The sequence below is a fragment of the Petaurus breviceps genome, unplaced genomic scaffold, assembly GCF_028583685.1.
Source record: "Petaurus breviceps papuanus isolate PSGF00001 unplaced genomic scaffold, PetGlider_PUasm1.0 208, whole genome shotgun sequence".
Lineage (NCBI taxonomy): Eukaryota > Metazoa > Chordata > Mammalia > Diprotodontia > Petauridae > Petaurus > Petaurus breviceps.
In genome coordinates this window covers 5,649,224-5,668,971 of record NW_027185852.1, presented here as the reverse complement: position 1 = coordinate 5,668,971, position 19,748 = coordinate 5,649,224, and the positions used below count along the sequence as shown (strand labels likewise).

General features: G+C 40.9%; 1 protein-coding gene across 4 annotated transcripts in view; it reads left to right on the top strand.

The window, feature by feature from the left end:
- Positions 1-19,748, top strand: part of LOC138165242 (leucine-rich repeat-containing protein 7) — a 601,375-nt gene that overhangs the window by 431,272 nt on the left and 150,355 nt on the right. For all 4 annotated transcript variants that reach the window (XM_069093366.1, XM_069093369.1, XM_069093367.1 and 1 more), the window contains 2 exons: positions 6,752-6,826; positions 14,710-14,854. In XM_069093366.1, coding sequence (XP_068949467.1) covers positions 6,752-6,826; positions 14,710-14,854 — 220 coding nt within the window. The remainder of the gene's footprint in view (positions 1-6,751; positions 6,827-14,709; positions 14,855-19,748) is intronic.

The following is a 19,748-nucleotide window of genomic DNA, read 5'->3' as shown; positions in this document are numbered from 1 at the left end:
TTGTGATTATATTCTGTGCTTTCTGGGCTCCTCAATTGGTGGCAAATCAAATATCCTACCAATAGATAACATAAAACTGTTTTGAGCTCTTCATGGATGAGTATAACCTAAGAGATTGTTGTTATTGTTGTTAACTACAGGTAAATAACACTTAGATTTTATTACTTTACTATTTCTATGGCATTGTAATCTTGCTGGTATAGGCATACCCTCCCCTGGGGCCAATGTTCACGTATCCATGCCTGCCATCCTGTGCAACTCTTCTCCACATCTTGCCATTACTTCTCTATGGAAGACTGACCCAATATGTTAGAAGATTTGTGATGTGTCTCTTGACATTTCAGGGATTTTACAACCATTGTTAATAACCATAATAATGCTAATCACCTATATTATTACAGCTCTTTAAGATGTGAAAGTATTTTACATACATTGCACATTCACAACAACTCTTAGAGACAAGTGCTACTATTATTCCCATTTTACGTCTCTGAGGCAATTAAAATGCAGAGTCAATTACTCAATACCCATCTGCTATGTGTGCTGTATGTGCCAAGCACAGTGCTTAACAGGAAATACAAAATAGGGCAAAAGTCAGTTCCTACTCTCAAGGAGCTCACAGTCTAATGGAGGGGACAAAAAAAAAAGTAAATACAAATTCTATACAGGATAAATAAGAAATAATCAACAGAGGGAAAGCACTAAGATTAAGAAGGATTGGGGGGGGGGGGGTAGGTGGCTCAGTGAATAGATCACCAGCCCTGGAGTCAGGAGGACCTGGGTTAGGATCCGGCCTCAGACACTTAACATGAAAACTAGCCGTGTGACCTTAGGCAAGTCACTTAACCCCAATTGCCCTCCAAAAAGCAAAAGAAAAAAAGGATGGGGAAAGGTTTTCTGTAGGAATCAGGATTTTAACTAGGACCTGAATGAAGCCAGAGAAACCAGGAGGCAGAGATGAGGAGGGAAATATTCTAGGCACAGGGACAGTCAAAGAAAATGCCCAGAGCCAAGAGGTGGAGGATGCTGACTTGCAGTATCTTGTTCTGAAACAGCAAAGTGGTCAACGTCTCTAGATCAATGAATACACGGGAGCCTGGGTGTCTGGGAGGAGGGTGTTGTTCTCTATAGAAACAGGGAAATTTGGAAGTGGGGAGGATTTAGGAGAAAAGAGAATGAGTTTTGTTTGGGACAAGTTGACTTTAAAGATGTCTACTGGACATCCAGTTTGAGATGTCTGAGAGGTAGTTGACATGAGATTGGAGGTCAGCAGAGAGGTTGGGGCAAGAGAAGTAGATCTGAGAATCATCATCATCATCATCATAAAGACAATAATTAAATCAATGGGAGCTGATGAGATCACCACATGAAACAGTATGGAAAGAGAAGAGAAAAGGGTCCAAGACAGAATTCTGTGGGACACCTATGGTAGAGACTGTGACCTGGAAGAGGATCCAGCAAAGAAGACAGAAGGAAGAGTCAGATGGATAGAAGAACCAGGAGAGAGTGTCCTGAAAAGAGAGAATCAAGGAGGAGAAAGTGATCAGCAAGGTTTAGAGTAGGTCAAGACTAATGAGGATTTGAGAAAGTGTCAAAGATTTGGCAATTAAGAGATCAGTCATTACTTTGGAGAGATCAAATTCAGTGGAATGATGAGACCAGAAGCAGGATTGTAGGAAGTTAAGAGAGTGAGAGGAAAGTGGAGGTGCCTATTGTATGTAGATGATCTTCTTAAGGAGTGTAAGAAGTGCAAGGGAGAGTTAGGACCCGAGGAAATGGGGATAGAAAGATTAAGGGAGGATTGAGTATTGAGGATGAAAAGACCTGAGCCTGTGGCTGGGCAGTGGGAAAGGAGCCAATAGACTCTGGAAAGGTTAAGTGACCTGTCCAGGATCCTACAGCTAGTACATACAACTAGTAAATTCTGGAGATGGAATTTAAACCCAAGCATTTCTAAGTCCAGCACTCCAGCCTCTATACCAGGGGGAATGAGGGAAAAACATTTCCAAGCAGTTAATACCTGAATTAAAACTAGGAAAAATAAATCCCCTACAAAATGAAAACTGACTCAGTCCTTTAGGGGCTAACCTTTGCGACTCTTAACAAAATTAACTCAGGAAAGGAGACAGGTTTTATAGCCACATTTAACAGAAGGGCTTAGAGAAAACAAGTAGGATGTTGATGGAAGAATAATTCTTCAGTTCTGCCCCCTCACAAAGAGTTTTTAACTGGACCGATAGAAATTCATATTTACCAGTTGTTATAACCGAAAGGCTGGTGATCCTCAGATTGTCCTGTAGAATAAAAACTCTGATGGGGGGTGGACTGAAAAGGAGATACTGATTGCCTTTTGACAGAGGTAAGAAACCCCTTCTGAATGTCCCCATTACAGTAGAGGTCACTCTCCTCCTGCCAATCCCCCAGGCTCACAACCTAGGAGTCACCCTGGATTCCTCACTATTTCTCACCCCCAATATCCAAACTGTTGCCAAGGCCTCTCAATTTCACTTTTGTAGTATTCCCCCTGCCCATGCCGCCTCCTTCTGTCCTCTGACCCTGCCCCCACCCTGATGCAGACCCTCATCGCCTCACACTTGGACTTCTGCAATAGCTGCAGGGGGGTCCGCCTGCCTGAGTCTCTCCCCTCTACAGTCCACCCTCCATTCAGCCACTACTGATTGCCCTACTCAATGCAGTTCAATCGATGGCTCCCTATGGCTTCTAGGACAGACATTCTAAGAAGATGGATGAGCTCTGCCCTCTCTCTGCCTTCAGGGGAAGGGGACATCACAATTTAGGTTTCTTTGCTCCTCAGTTTGGCAGCTGATGGGGCTCAGGGAGCTGCCCCAGAGGCTTGGGGCTGGAGCAGAGGCATGTGGAGGCCAGCCACACGCAACCGGGAGGGCAGGAAGCCTATTCCCTGGCTGATAGCTGAGTAGGAGGTACTGGGACAAGACCCAAAATGATGCAGGGCTCCCAGCATGGGGGGAGAGGGAGGAAAGCTGAGGAGATGGGGGCGTTGCAGGAAAAGGAAAGGACCTCGAAGGGCATCGAAGCCAGATGAGGAAACTGAGGCAGAAAAAGCTTCCATGAAGGCCCAGGGTCTCCACTAGTTGGGACCTCATAAGTTCCTGTGGCAGGATTTTGGAGTTCAGCCCTTACCAGGTGCCCTGATGGGATGAAGACCTCATGAAGGGACAGAGGAGATGCTGAGGGTGTGCGTGGAGAGGGCAGAGGGAATGGTGATCCTAATGCGATGGGGACCTGAGGCGTGACAGTGTGGAGAAGGCACTGAACTACTGGGGACCCTGAGGGAACCCGAGAGATGCAGGGTGTTAAGGACTGTCTTGGGAGGCAGAGGAAAAGCGCTTGGGGGGACTAGGTTCTTCAACTGATACCATTTTTTTTTTAAATAACATTTACTATGATTTCACCTAGCTGGGCAAAGGCACTTTAACTACAAATAATTACAAGCAAGTATTATCATTTTACTTTGAAATTCAAAATTGCATCCTCCATTTCTTTTTTATGGATTTAAAAAATGCACTTCTCGATCGCACTGCTGGCACTTTGCAGCATTCTTAAATCCCAGTTCTTCTAGGGAAGCATGGTCTGAATGGGAACTTGTCAGGGATGGTTTTGTGGGCGTTCTTTGTTCACGGGCAGGAGGACTGGAAGAGAAACCTTCTAAAGACCTTCCAACTGTGAGATTCTGGGGAATCTCTGTTTTCCAGGGCACGTTATCGATAGCAAAACAAAGTGCCTCCAAATCTCGAATAATTGTCAGACGTGAAATGATTTACAACTTTTCCCTTGGGGTTGAATTTTGTTATTATCTGCTTTTCCACCTCCACTTCTGCTGCTTTATTGACCTTTATAGGCTCCCATACTGTTTTCTTCACTGTTGACTGCTTGTATTTAATAGACTACGATGAATATGTGGTATGATATATGTTTCTTATGGAACATTTTCTCTGACACCCGGTGCTCAGAAAGGGGAGGGGGGGGACCTAAATTGAATCAAAGATGTGTGTGTATATACATATATGCACACATACATGTGTATATGCATACATATATTTATTTGTGTGTTTGTACACACAAAAAAGCGTGACCACTGATTTTCCACACTAGTAAAAGAGAAGAGTTGCACCAATGATCCTAAAATCACTTACAGCCTAAGAAAGAAAAGACTGATGCAGGGAGGAGGAAAAGCAGGGAATTTCATTTGGAAAGTGGATTCCACCTCTTCTGCTTGGTCCCAGGGGGCAAAACTGGGACCGGCATAAAGGAAGAGCAATATAACCAAGAGTTTCTTTACAATTATATCTGTCAAAAAATGCAACAAATCAACCGTGAGGCCTTTGCACTCCCCAACACTGAAGCTCTTCAGATAGAGTCAGGATGATTGAGAACTTGTCAGGTGCATTGTAGACGGCCTTCGTTCTTCAGGAAGGGTTGGACTAAATTAAGTGTGGTTATTTGATTATATGATTTTATTTAATATCCATTAAAGATGCATATATATGCAGTCAAGAAAGATTTACCCTAATAATTTTTCCTTCTGTCAATATAAAAATTAGTCTCCATATTCTGGGCATGTACCAAATGTCAGGAATAAGGCATATGCCAAGTGGCTTAGAGTAGTCAATTAATTTAAACCTTCAGAGGTAATCCATCCAATTAATTTGTTATTATTATTTCTGATGAACTAAACACTCAGGTGAGGAGATATTTGGAACCTGTGTAAGTGAAAGGTTGCCAACAGTGACAAAATCAAGAATCTTTTGAAGCGTTAAAATCATGGTATTAGGATTATTAATAATAAGTCAGTATATCAGGGATCTGTGATTTCATCCAACAGAGATCACACTCCTTCTGTAACTTAGTAACCATCTGTAATTTATCATTTTAGCTAGTTTAAAGTATCAAATGTAGCATGTGACCCAGAACCAAAATGAGATGCTATAACATGCTTCCTCTTAGAACAAAATTTCTTAGCCAATCGATCAGCATTTATTCATCACTTAACTATAGGGCCAGGCTCTAAGCTAAGCACTGGGGAGTCAATGCCATCAATAAACCCACAATATCTTAGGTCTCTAATGGAGCTCACCAGTTTTCTCTTAATGGCCGTGTACCATTCAAGATTTTGTCAGTGAGATGGACAAACGTGTAGGTAGAATGCTTATCAAATATGCAGCTGGCCCAAACCTGGAACAAGTAGCCAATACAACATACTTGAATATAATCAGAACCCAAGAGGATCTTGACCAGCTAAAATATCGGGTCAAATCCAATGACATGGAATTTAACAAAGGTAAAGGTGACATCTTACATGTGTGCCTAAAAAGTCAAGTTCGTAAGAATAGAAAAAAGGAAGAGTTTATCTAAAAAAAAATAATATGTGATGCTTTGGGTGTATAGCAAGCTTGATTTGTGTCAATAGTATAAAGTGGCAGTCAGTAAGGCCCATGCAATCTTGGACTTAACTAAGAAATAAATAGATCGTAGGACAAAGGACGGGGTGGTCTCACTGTACTCTGTCTGATCAGAGCACATCTGGTGTATTGTGTTCATTTCTCCACTCCATTTTTTAGAGGGAAGATCTAAAGCTTTGGAATGCTTCCAAAACAAAGTAAACAGGAAGATGAACATGATGGTGTGAAAAGGGGGACAAACAATTTGGAGCTAGTGGGTCTGTGAGATCTGAAGCCTTTTCATCTCTCTGGGGCTCATTTTTGTCATCCAGAAAACCTCCATTTTATGTCATTATAAAATGATGAGGTTGTTCTCGGTGACCTCTGGGGTCCTTTCCAGTTCCAAGTCTATGTTCCTACTACTCTCAGCCAGACACCGTGACATATGAGTAACACATGAGGAGAATGAGGAAGGAGGGGCTGGAGATGGGTAAGGTTGGTTGGAAAGGAAGGACCCTAGAGCTGTATTCAAATATCTGAATGACTGCTACATGGAAGAGAGATGAGACTTGCTCTGTTTGACCTCTGAGGGCAGAAAGAGGAATTGTGGGTGAAAGAGGTAAAGAGGCTAGTTCCGGCTTAAGAGAAGGAAAACATTCCTAACAGGTGGAGTCATTTGGAGTTCCATGGACTGTCTCAAGAGGCAGTAGGTACCCCCTCAGTGAAAGTCTTTGCTAAGCAAAGGTTGAATGGCCATTCAAGTATTTTGTTGGGAGGAATCTTGTTTAGCTATGGGTTAGGCTAAATTGTAAAAGGTTCTTTCTCCCTCTGAAATTCTGTGATTTTGAGTCTAAATACCTTGATATGCATGAAGTGTGAAAGAAATGCTATGCACTCAATGTTTGGTGAATGAATGATGGAAAGAGTGAATCATTCATTAGATTCCTATGTTAATAGTGAATAATTGATACGGCTTGTTTTTCTTTTTTTGGTTTCTATTCCTGCATAATTCCAGGGGAAAGGAACAATTTAGAAAAGCTCCGGGTTGACTATAAATGTTTAGGGACTTTGGGGTGTTATTTATAGCCTCTTAAATTGGAAGTTTCTTGGAGAACCCAAGAGCACAGTCTAACGCATGTTACTGGCTTCCTTTAGAAGGGCTTAGACAAACTAAACTGAAAGCAAATGCACCCAAGACCTAGCCTTGTTTCTCCTTGTGCCCTTCAAAATAGGCACCAGAGCTGACATCCAGCCCCTTCTCTTGTCACTTAAGTTCTATTGGATGTTATCATAATTTGGTATTAAATTAGACTGTCTCTCTTTTTCCCCAGCCTGAGGTTCTGGAACAAATACAAAACCTAAGGGAATTGTGGATGGACAATAATGCACTTCAAACACTTCCTGGGGTATGTAAGTTTATATATGTAATGCTTTTTAAATGTATTTTAAGAGAAATATAATTTATATAATATATTATCATTTAACCTTAATAGATTCCATTTTTATAAGAACTTTAAAATAATTTTATAAGACATATTATAGCAATGTCTAACTGCAAAAGAATTCCATGAATTTAATTTTAATTCTTTAATTATTCTGTGTATGTGCTTAAAAATGTATGAATGGTTCACCTTATTAGTTCTCTTTGGGGTATCTCACTTATCTGTGCCACTTAATTGATGTTATCCGTGTTTTCAAAAGTTGGAAAATGTATTGTTACCAGATGAAAAATAGTCTATATACTCATGAATGAGTATATGATCTAATTTGGGAAATTTTATGTAACGAATAGGCCTTGGAAATGCCATGGTTTTCTTTAGCTCACAAAATTGTCTTAAATTTTATAGAATTAACTACTATCCTTAAAGCTAATCAGAAACTCCATTAATATTTTTACAATCCTATCTTAAGAGCAAAATCATTCTTTGGATCCCATCTATTCCCTTTAGACTCAAAATTTTTAGTACAATTGGAGCCAAAATTGAATTAATTCAATGAATCTGATAGAAAGTCAAAGAATCAGATTCTTCATTGTCTTAAAGGGCAACTTTATGCTTTCTCCTAAATGGAAGCAACAGCAATTAACTCAATGAGCATGGGTCTTGTGGCTCTTCCCGTGACCTGGGAGGGTGTCAGCCCATGGAGCACACTCCCACTCTGGCTTGAAGCTCTTTCTTAATATTAAAACATGAAAACATTTCAAGTGACTAATAGCAACTCTGTTAGCATCGTTATCCCTTCTCCACGCTCCAGAGATGATTCTTTTCCCCTCCTTTATGGAATAATGTCAGAAAATTGGCAGGAAGTATAGATATAACTAGAAACAAATGTATTCTCTTTTTGTACAATCATAAGCTTAATTAAAAAAACAAGTCTTGGAATGGGCCAGAGAGCTTACATCTCTAACCTGAAAATCACATTGCTACTAATCCTCCCAGTTGTAATGCGGAAATGGGTATATTTTTACATATCGAGATTGAATTAGACAGATGTATAAAGGCAGAGAGATAGGTAGATAGATCCTGGCTTTATCTTCATAAAGCATGTATATATCAGTGAGTGTATATAGTACTAACTAGGGAGCTCTGCCCATAGTAGGCACTCAATAACTGCCATTTGAATCGTATGTATATTTAGTTCGAGGATTCCTCTACCCTTGCTGTCCCTGGGGTCATCAGAATGTAGCTTGTGATTGGCTTTCCCAGGTTTGGGTAGGAATGTCTCTCAGCTACCATTTAAGTACTCAACTTTTATGCAAAATACTGAACAGTTTTTGTTTTGCCCCACAGAAAGAATGTATGGAGAAAAAAAAGTACAAAGAACTCAAAGTAGTTTATAAACAGTCAAGGCAATGCTCTGCTCCCTCCAGCAGCCCCACCTCCTCCCATATCACCATCATGCAGCTCAAATTTTCCTGGAAGGGAGGTACATTTGAGGCAGAAATAAATGACCCTTCATGTTCCTGTGAGCCCTTCCTTCCTAGAAGTACTGACACCATTCTCTAGACATAAAGTGACACCCTGTGATTGGGTCTCTCTTGAAAGGGACGTCAGTGTGCTTGGTGTTGTTAGGAAGTCTGCCCCTCATTGCCATTAGAGCTGGACAGTCTAGATAGCTAAGTAGCAATGGAGGTCAAGATCCAGGTTTCTCCACACAGTCCCTTTCTGCTTCTCTCTCTGGGCCACATGGTTTTATTCCTCTTCTCCCAAAGTGCTTGGTTTTGTAGTTCACAGGAATTCCTCCTCTTCTCAAAAGCTCTTGCCCAGGCACTTGAGGTGAACTCCTCCAGAGGAAGCAGAGTCCAGGAACACACGATGTGGACAGGAAACCATCTCCTCTCTCCAGGTGTGGCCCCAGAAGTTCTCTGCAATCACCTCTCCCATCTGCGGGGATGAACATTTTCCCAAAAGGGAGACCTATTTGGACAGGCAGGTTTCCTGGTCTCAGTGATCCATCTCTGTCTTCTGGTCCTATGTATGCCCAGTTCTTTTGGCTCTCTTATCTCTCCACCGCATCTCTCTGGACCCATTTAGAGGTCCCAGTCCACAGACATAACTCAGCTCTGAGTAGCCACCACCCAATCGGTTATCCTCAGTGAAGCATAAATGGTTCAAAGTGTCCCCAGGCCATGGATACTCCTTCTATCCCTCACAGAGATGTCAGTATTCATCTCAGTATGGTATCAATGGGGAGATCCCCTCTTTCCATAAGAAATATGTCTTCAGAAGCAGAAAAGAAGCCTTGTCCATTACTTTGGCCTATTTATCATGCCTCTGTTTACAAACCATCAAAGTCTACACTTATTTCATTGAATAGGTTCACACTTTGCTTAGGGTGATGTCTTTACAAATGCCTCATCCCTTAGCCCCGTTGGGTTGATCAGGCCACTTCGGGTCAACATCCTCCACATTGCCGTACTTCCATGTATCTCTGGTCTCACAAATGTGGACGCTGCATTCAGAGATGCAGTTCACAATCCATCCACATTTTCTCATCCTGTGTGACTTTTGTCCATGCCCCTCCCCCCACAGTCCTCCCCAAGGAGTGCTAAGGAAAGGCCTCCTTTAGGTCTTGACACTTCATGGACACAAAGAGACTTCCCTACTCTTGCTTCGTGACCAGGCCAGCTTCTCTCTGACAATATCCTTGATGTCACAGTTTCTGCTCAATTCCTAGTTCTAATATCTTGCAACCTATGCATGCTCATCACGTATCTTTCCAAAAAGATGGGTGACCCTCAACCTTAAGTCTTTGGAAACTGGTTCTCCATGTATAGTAGTCATATAAAATCACCAAAAAAATATTGATGTTTGAAATATAGACATTTGTTTCAAGGAGAAACTTGGAGACATTTAAAAGATCTTGGCAGCTTCTCAAAGACAATCAGACACATAACCCAACTTAAATTCTGGGGTAGCTTGTAATCCATTTATAGTGACTATCCAATATATACATATCCATGGGACAAGTTCTATAGGATGACTATCCATCGAGCTTTGTATCATCATTTGAACAATACGAATTCTCCATTACCCTGTGTTCCCTGGGGTGTACAGACTAAGCTCTTTTTAGTGAATGTGGATCTCTTCTAGGAGGCTCTGAAATGCTCTGGGGCTTAATGAAAGTGAGATAATGGCATCCGCCAATAGGAGCCTTTGTAAGACCTCATCATTTATAGACAATTCCTCTTTCATTTGGACTCTGCACTAGGACATCTTCTATGAGAGTGGGATATGGTGAGCAGATGATGACCATATTAACAATCAGAGCGTCAAAATGCAGAGCTATTTCGTTACTTCATGTTTCAAGGAAAATCTTGTGTAACTTTAATATATTCATAGGGGACACCTAATTGGAAGAGAGTCTTATATGTGGCATTCTGTTCTACCAAATCAAATGTATTTTAAATAGCCACCAAACAATAAGTATAATGGAATGTTATATTGTCTAAGACTTTTAGCCAATTATTCAACTCTAAAGATGTAATTCTGATATGGAATATCATTTCCAAAAACTCACATTTTCCATTGTCATCAGGCTTATATCATAAAGGATGCTCGAGATATGTGTGTAGATTATCCTCAGATTTTATAAAGATGACAAAGTAAGGCTATCATTAGTACTTATTGACATTTTTAATTGCTCCTTGGCAGGGGTGTAATGATAACATTCATGAGCATTTCTGAGCATTTATCAAATCTTCTTTCAGATATTTTGAACATCAGCCCTCAATACCAAAAGAATCGTTTCACTTCTACCATGACCATTGTCTGTGTATAGTTGGCCTAGAATAGCCTCAGTACTCACCTTTATTTCTTTTAGCACCATTTCTACTTCCCATAGGGGACAATGAGCTTAGATTACAAATGTGATGACTCCATTCTTGATCGAAAAAAAAAATGCTTTGTTACAGAAATCTTGACAAGCCTTTTCCAGTTTTTACGTATTTGTATTAAGATCATGCTTACATGCTCTCAGGAATGAGCTGGTTTTATTTAAGCCTTTACCAGGCTTTCTTTCAACTTTGTCCCTCCACTGTCCCTCAGTGTTTGCTGAGAAGAAAGCTGTTCTTAATATTCCACCATCTTCCTCTGTAATATTTTAGAAGAGATTTTGTTGTAAATCAATGTTCCTTGTAACTGAAGTATTTCTTGCCTTGGCGGGTAGATCAAGTTTTTTGCTGAGTAAGGCTTTTTCAGTCTGTTCATTGTGCGAGTTGATTTACATCGATAAAACTTCCTTAAGAATTGGTGATGATCTGGGAGGATACTTGTCCTTTCATTCACTACCCATTTTGTTTGCATCAACAGAATATTTAAGTATGTTTTTTGCTGGAGCTGCCTCAAATGGCAAATCATTATGTGTGTTCTTTATTTTAACTATATATTTATTTTCATCTTGAATCTAACAAGTCAGTGTTCTTACTATGCACAGCCAAGTGATTCTTAAGTGATTCTCACACCAGCATCCAATCGTTTTCTGTCAGAACACAGTCGACTTTATTTTTTATGTTATTTGATATTGGCCATAATGAACACCTCCAAGCCCTTTAGAAATAATACTAAAGTGCTCACAATATGAAGAAATGGGTCTTATTATAGTTCACAAGACTTTCAGCTTTTTTGTTTCTTACTCTGGAATCATGTTTTCCAACATATTTTTTTTACTGTCTGCCTTTCTGCCTTCCTTTCCCTTCTAGTCACCATATATTAAATTACATTGGCTTTAATTTGGAGTCTTGCTAAATTCTTCATAGAATTTTTTGACTTTCTCAGACTCTATCACAGATGTTGGCACAAACTGCAGTTATCTTTATGCTTGGTTTCATTTTCAAATTCTTACAATATACATGACAGTATGATACGATGGAATGTCCCATGAAAGGCTTATCTTTGCTTCCTTAAATGTATGACAAAATCATCTTCACTGTCTCTTTATCTGGCTTTCCAAGGAGATCTGAGAGTCATCCTTCCATTTAAGCAGACCTTCCCATTGTCTTACAGTTCCATTTATAGGGAGAGTTCAGTTCCTCTGACCACTCATGGGTCATTCTCTAATGATCTAACATTTTGGAGCTCCACACTGACAGTCAATCTGAGTTCATAAATAGAGGTGGGAACTGAACCTGTTATTTTAATGGCCAAGGACCCCCAATGTGAGGACGCTTCCTCTACCGATGTGGTTGAACACCTTCTCTGCACCTTACAGTCTCGCAGAATTGCCTCAAATAGAGGGGCCGTGCTCAGATAGAAACAGGGCCACTGAGCCCAGTGGAAGGATCCTGCAGTGGCTTTTCACTTAGAAATGCACATATTAACATTACCTACATTCCACTGTATTTTTATTTCTCTTGTTATATATTCCCCAATTTCAGTTCAATCTGGTCCCAAGACTAAGTGTTTGAAGCCTCTAGGCTAGAGCACTGAGAGCCAGTGACAAGCACAGGATCCCCCAGCTTAGTATGCATCAAAGGCAGGGCTTGAAACTCCTAGCCCCAAGGCTGGATCTCAATGGCCATTCTGCCTCTAAAAGTGTTTACAAATAAACTACAAATTACTATGTGATTTTTAAAAATCCTTTAAGAATATCGCTCTGTAATAAGCAAATTAATTTTTTAAATTAAAAAAATTTAAAGACTATTGCTCTCCATTCCTACCACCAACACACAGATACTGTGCAGAAGTGGAAAAGGTGGAGATGGGGGAGTCTCTACGGAACTAAGAACCATTCTGTATTTTTTTTAATGTTATGGGTTGCTGTGGCTGAAGAATGTATTACTATGTGACCAGACTACTAGCCATGATCTTTTCCATACTTAACTATCTGGAAAGCATAAGTTACCAGTAGGACCATGATCACCCCAGAATAGAACCTTCTAGAGTAGCTTTTAAAAATCCTAGAGTGCCTTGATGTTGCCATGAGGCTGTGGAATAGGGCCTTGGGAAGGCAAATCACATCCACTCATTTATTTGGTTAGAAAGTCTGGTATTTCACACATATGTAGCCTGCTTCAACAGATGGAGTCAGACCTGCAGCTTTCACTGGCCTCACTCTGGGATGGACTGTGCCCATGGAATAGACCTGCTTCTTACTAACTCAGGAAGTTTCATTGGTGAATGTGCATTCAAAGAAGTAGATGATTATCTGCTTCATTAACTGGTTAACCTTATTAATTTAGTGTCATGGGATACAGTAAAAAAAAAACTTATGCCCCACATCCAGGCTGAAATGTACTTGCATATTTATTTGGCATTTTATCTATGAATGCTATTGCATTTTTCTTGTTTAGCTTGCATTTAATAGATTACATAAACATTCATTTGTTTTTTTTTTTTAATACTCCTGGAAACCTTAGCTGAAGTTATTTAATTTTTTTTAATCTTAAACTCAAAATCAAGCAGATAATGACCCATTTAATTAGCTTTCTGACATATCTTGCCTCATCTTGGTAGACTGCATTATGATCTGTTCTAAAGATTTATCAGCTAAGATGTGGTCAAAGTCTGTGCATTACATTTTTAATTCTCTTTCTAAAACTCTACAGCTCCCCTCCACACACACACACACACGAAAACACACGCAAACGCAAACACACACACAAACACACACTCATCATATTTGTTGGTCTTTAAGTCAATAAATTGCAGAGAAAATGAGGATCTGCCTAGGCACAGGAGACTTCCTTGTCAGGAATTCCCTGTACTTGTGAAAGCATAGGTATGACCCCCCCAAAAAAAATTGGATTCAAGAGTCTTTTCTCCCTTCCATTTTGTGCTTCTCCTACATACCTATATACATATACATATATATTCTCTTTCCTAATTTTACTTTTCTCATTGCCTTTTAATTTCCGCCTAGCAGGGCTTCTTCCTCTTGCCCCATGTATCTAACCCAGGATTTCCTATCAACCGATTCATCAAAAAGCATTTATTAAATGTTAACTATGTGCCAGCCATTGAGGTACAAAACAGCAGTCCCTGCCTTCAAGGCAAGTTCGATAGTTCTGCTATAGCCCTTACCCATCTTTGTGAAGAACTGAACTGAAGTCAAAACCATTGTATTCTCAAGGCCCCTCCTGCCTATACCTCTGGCTCTTTGGGGAATTTTTAGGTAAGGATTTGGAGGAAGCAAACCTAAATGTAAGGACACACTTTGGCCAAGAGAAAGGCCACTGCTGACAAAATGTCTGTAAATGATAAAGACCACAAGTAGTTTATCTTAGGAACAAAAGGGACCGCACCTTCAAAGCGGAAAATAAATGGCTCGCCAGAACCTAGGACTCAAGGGAAAAGTGTGTAGTAGCTGGATAGAACATAAAATTATAAGTAAAAGAACAACTTTGTTGTCTGCACCATCAAGAATGTTGATGGGAAATTTACATTCTTTCCCTGGCCTGTGACCAGTCAGATCAATGGTTTATCTAACTTAGTAGCCGGAAATGAAGGATAGGACAGTCATCAGGCACAGGGAGGTCAACCAAGCCTGGGGGAGAAGGGTCTTCATTTACTTTGAGGGAGAGCAAGAAGAAAGAGTGAAACAGTACTCAAAGGAAGTTGCTATTTCTGCCCTGCTTTGTAGAAGAGAGCCCAATTTCAGTCACCTAAAACAGCAAGATTTCTGACTGATGAAATGACATGGTTTTTCATTGGTAATCATTTTTTTTCCCAAAAGTCATTTGCAGTATATTTGGTTTTTTAAATAAGACCTTTTATAGCAGTATGCATTTATTCCTTGTGAACTACTTGGAAAAGCTGATGAACTAACCCTGAGTTTCTGCAATGTCATCAAGTCTATAGGGAAATTAAAGATGTTGGTGTACCTGGATATGTCAAAAAACAGAATCGAAAGTGTTGACTTGGAGATTTCTGGATGTGAAGCTCTTGAAGACCTCTTATTGTCATCCAATATGTTGCAACAATTGCCTGACTCTATAGGTGAGGAAAGAGCACTTGATCGGTGAAATGGTGTCTTCCATTTACTGGCATCTTTTTTATCTTTCCTGAGAGAGTAAGGGATGTGCCATTGGCAAAGAACACCAAAGTCATACTGAATCGTGTAACCAGCATAAAATCGGAGAATTGTTGGAGGGGCAGAGGGGAAGAGGGGCATCCTGGAGGGAGCAACAGCCTGGGAAACCCTGGGCTTGGGAGTCTGGAACTGCAGCTGATGGACTCTGGGTAGGTGACCTGAGAGAAGTCCCCCCACTTCTCTGGGCTTTGGATTCCTCCTCAATGAAATGAGACTGATTAAGGTGACGCCTGAGCTCTTGTAAGCCCATACATTTTTATGTTAATATTTAAAGTTTATTTTTTCTTTTTGAAAAGCTGTTGTTTGATTTCTAATTCTAGAAATTTTCTCTATTATGATAAACCTTTGAAACCTGAATGTGGAAAATAATCCAGGTTGTTTCATTATTTTATGAATGCATTTCTCATATTTAGAATAATTTGAGAAATGTGTACAGTTTTTCTTACAACAGAAGGTATAGTAGTTGTAGTTCTTAGAATTTTTCTATATTCAGGATTGTTTTAACAATATAATATAAATTAAAATGCATATTTTGAATTATGATTCTTTTTGTCAAATGTTTAGTCCTATTCTATATAATAAGTACTGTCCTCAGTTGAACAATTACAATGAGAACTGAATATGATGTGCTGTGATCATGAAGTCAGGCTGGAAACCCTCTTAAAACTTTATTTTGATTGTTACTCATAATGACAGGCAATTTTGTGAATAATCCAAAAGTCCTTTACTTTTGACTTTGAAACCTAAACGTGTTTGATATTGGAAACTGCACCATATGGAAAATAAACTTAGACACCATGTGAATGTTCTCCTTTCTCCCCTCACTTTCCTTTCCTGTTCCCTGGTAGTGACCCCAAACCCTTTGGGTGCCCTCAATGTGGGGATGTCTCAGCTCCATCACCAGTCAGTCTAGGTTCCAGCAAAGAGCAGGCAAAAATAAGATGTGAAGGCAGGCTTCCCACAGATAGGGGAGGGCAGCAGCTCAAGTAGAAATGGGCTCAGTCCAAGCAGGTCCCAAGGTGAGCCAGATGCTTCACAGTAAAGTCTTGAGGTAACAGTAACAGCACCAGGGAGCCATAGGTCAGTTACATAGAGAGGGATTTGGTCAGGAGAGAAGCTGCTCTAACAGTATGTTACAGCAGGAGTCTTTTTTGTCCCATGGTTACTTCACTAAATCTAACTTAATTGTGAGGACAACAAAAAGGGTTTGGGGTTAGGGTCAAGAGGGGGATGAAAGAAGGGAAATGATGGTTGTTCTGTATGGATGGTACAATGATAATGGACAAGGAGAATGTTCTTTAGACCGAGAATACTCTATTGATACCACCATTTGTTCAGAACTTAAAAAACAAGTCCTAGCCCCTTTTATGCCAGAATTAACACTCACAGAACCAGGGAATCTTCCCCATCAACCTAAAGGCTTTTGGCACCCACGTTCAAGGGAAGGGTCATTGTTTATTTGTTTCCTGGACTGCCCCTGGAAGATCTGTCTTCTCAAAAGCCAATCAGGGGTCTCAGTTTCCAATTACCACAAAGTCCATTTGGTGAAGACCTCTCTCTCTCTCCACCTTTAGGGATAACAACTTGTCTTCTTGCAGAGCCTTGAAATTTCCTTTTCTGTTCCTATTACAAAGATTGTGAATGTTAGGGAAATGAATAAGAAATATTGGAAAAATGGAAATGAAATTGTTAAGGGGAAGAGATGGAAAGCTATAAAGAAAATCTGTGGTACAAACCTGTGATTCCATGGGAGCAGATAAGTCTAGGGTCAGGTATAACAGGAGCCAGCTGTCCAGGGCATGGAAAGCCTGAATGCTTTGCCCAGGATTACATAACCAGTGGTGTCACAAGCAGGTCTTTCTGACTCAAAGTCCAGCACTCATCAACTCCATCAGCCTGCCTCTCTTAAAGATGTCAGGGGAAGGATAAACTAACCATGCAGATCATCAACCTGTAGCTAATAGTCAACAAAATGCGTGAAGGCATTCCCAGATTACATGCTCATTTCCCTTTTCTACATTTCTTTGCCACTAATGTCCTGTATCTCATTCTACCTGGTGACTGGCTGGTACTAACATCACCATCACCTCTGCCTCACAGCCCTTGCTCCTCCAGGGCTCCAGACTCAGTCTGTAGCTTAGGAATCACCCACAACTCTTCACTTTCCCCCACCCACCATATCCAGTAATTTGGCAGATCTTGATTCCTCAAAATGTTCTGCATGTCTCCATCTCTGTGCTGATACCATAGCTTCACTCCCCAAGCCTTCAGTCAGTCATTCCTGGGCTATTGATTGCACTAGCCTTCGAGTTAGTATTCCTGCCTCCCCGATTCTTCCTCTACAAAGCTGTCGAATTGGATATTCCTTATTGTTGTGGTGTTTTGGTTTCAGGCTCTGTCTCCTTCTCTCACCCAGACTGGAAGTGCAACAGACCCATAGCACTGTTGGCTGGCATGGGAGCTTTGACATGCCACTTCTTCTGCAGTCTGCTAGCCTCCAACTCCAGGGGAGTTCACTTTAATAGTGCAGGACTTAGTGCAGATACCCAATCAGTTTAGCCCACTGCAGTTCAAAGCTCCTAAATGGGAGTGACTAGCCTCAGCTTCCCCAGGCACAAGGATTAGTGGTCTGTGGGAGCCACCATGCTTGGCCAGAATTAATATTCCTAAAGCCCAAGCCTGACCATGTTGATCCTCTGTTCCAAAAGCTTTATCAACACCCAAGATCAAGTAAAAACTCCTTTGTTTGGCATTTAACCCTTCACAGTCTGACTCCAACCTTTTTCCAGTTCATTTATACTTTAGTCCCCATTTGCACTCTGCCCTCTAACCATACAGCCTGATTTGCTTTTCCTCTTTCACAGAAACCCATTTCCTAGCTTGAGGACATTGTACTAGCTCCTTTCTCACCTCTACATCTTGGAGTCCTCAAGTAGCACCTGCTGGGAGGTTCCTTTCCTGATCACTCCTAGTGTTACCCTGCCCCACCCTTCACAATGTACTGATTTTGTGTGTATTTATTTGTGAACATATAATATGGGACTGCCTCACTCTCTTATCTGTAACCTCAATGCCTAGCATACAGTCTAGCATAGAGTAGTTGTTTACGGATTGTTCCATTATATTCTGGGAATCCAGGACTCTGAGAGCTGGGGAGGTCAAAGGCCGTCTAGTCCACACTGTACCTGAACAATAATCTCCTTTCCAACACCAGTGACAAGACATCTTCCAGCCTCAGCATGAAAAAGCCCAGGGAGGGGAACCTCCACAGTAGATGGAGCTAATCATTAGGAAATTCTTGTTTTGGACTTTGGGGTTTACTTCCATGTTGCTTCAGGTCCCTCCGTGATGTCTAGCCTTTGCTCATAGCTCTATCTTTTGGAGCTAAGCAAAACAAGACCCTTCTTCGCATGATAGCTCTTCAGATGCTGAAATACTATCACGTCCCTTCTCAGTATCCTCTGCCCTAAGATAAGCATCAATCCATCAACAAACATTCATTAAGCAATCACCATGTGTAAGGCACTGTGCTGAAAAGACAAGGAATGTCAAAAATGGGTCCCTGCTCTCACAGACCTCATAGTCTTAAGGGAAAGAATCACCCAAAGTTCCTCCCACTGATCCTTACTGTAGAATGACACTTCAGCTTGTCATTGTTCTTCCTAACACGTTGCACCTAGAACTTCAGTGCTCCAGATGTGATCTGACCAAAGTACAGCAGGATTATGGCCCTCAATGTACCCCAGGACAACATTACTTTTTCTGTTTTCTACTTTTGTCTTCCAATCACTCCACTGACTTATGTTGAGTTTTTAGTTCACCAAGACCTCCTGATCATTTTTGGTAGAACTTTCGTCCAGCTTTATGCAACACCAAGCAAAAGCAATTTCCAAGATTCAGATGATGAGCATAGTAAACTTTCCATTTATTCAGTAACAAATTAAAGCAAAACATTCACAGAAAAGAGAAAATCAAAGTGCAAAGTAACTCAAATCATTTAGTAAGTCCTCAATTCAATCACAAGTTCTCTTTTTTTTTCCTTTTTTTTGGAGGGCAATTGGGCAATAACTTGCCCAAGGTCACATGGCTAGTTTGTGTGTGTGTGTGTGTGTGTGTGTGTGTGTGTGTGTGTGTGTTAAGATCTGAACTCAGGTCCTTCTGACTCCGGGGCCGGCACTGTACTCACTGCACCACCTAGCCACCCCCCAACACAAGTTCTCTTTTAAAAAAGATGCATTCATGTAGTCAATCACAAAGTCCACCCCTAGGTCCCAACTTAATATCTTAGATCAAAAAGTCTTTCTTCTTAAACAAAGGACATTCATTTGGTCAGTCACAAAGTACAAACGTGAAAAATTTTCCGCCCCTGGATCACAACTGAATTACAATACCATCTGTCACCACCAAGCACCCTCCAGAGGGACAGTAGAAAGCACAAAAGCCATCCACCCCTAGGTCACAACTAGGTTACAATATCATCACAGCATCTAATACCCAAGGAGAGGTCATTTCTTCATCTTGACCCGAGGCAAGTTCTCAGCAGTTTCTGTTCCTGGGAAGACACAACTTAACAAAGACACAATAGCAAACATACACACTGCCAGTGTTCTCATCAATTCACTCTCTGCCTATGAAATTAGCCTAGGCCCAACAACAAGATCTGAGGCCTCTATCAACAAGCAAATCCGACAAAATAACATCAAAACAGATAGACAAAGTACTGGCACCGCAGTCATGCCTCCTCAGTTCTTGGCAGCTCTGCTGGTCCTCAAAAGTCCTGGGCAGCTCTGGCTGGCAGCT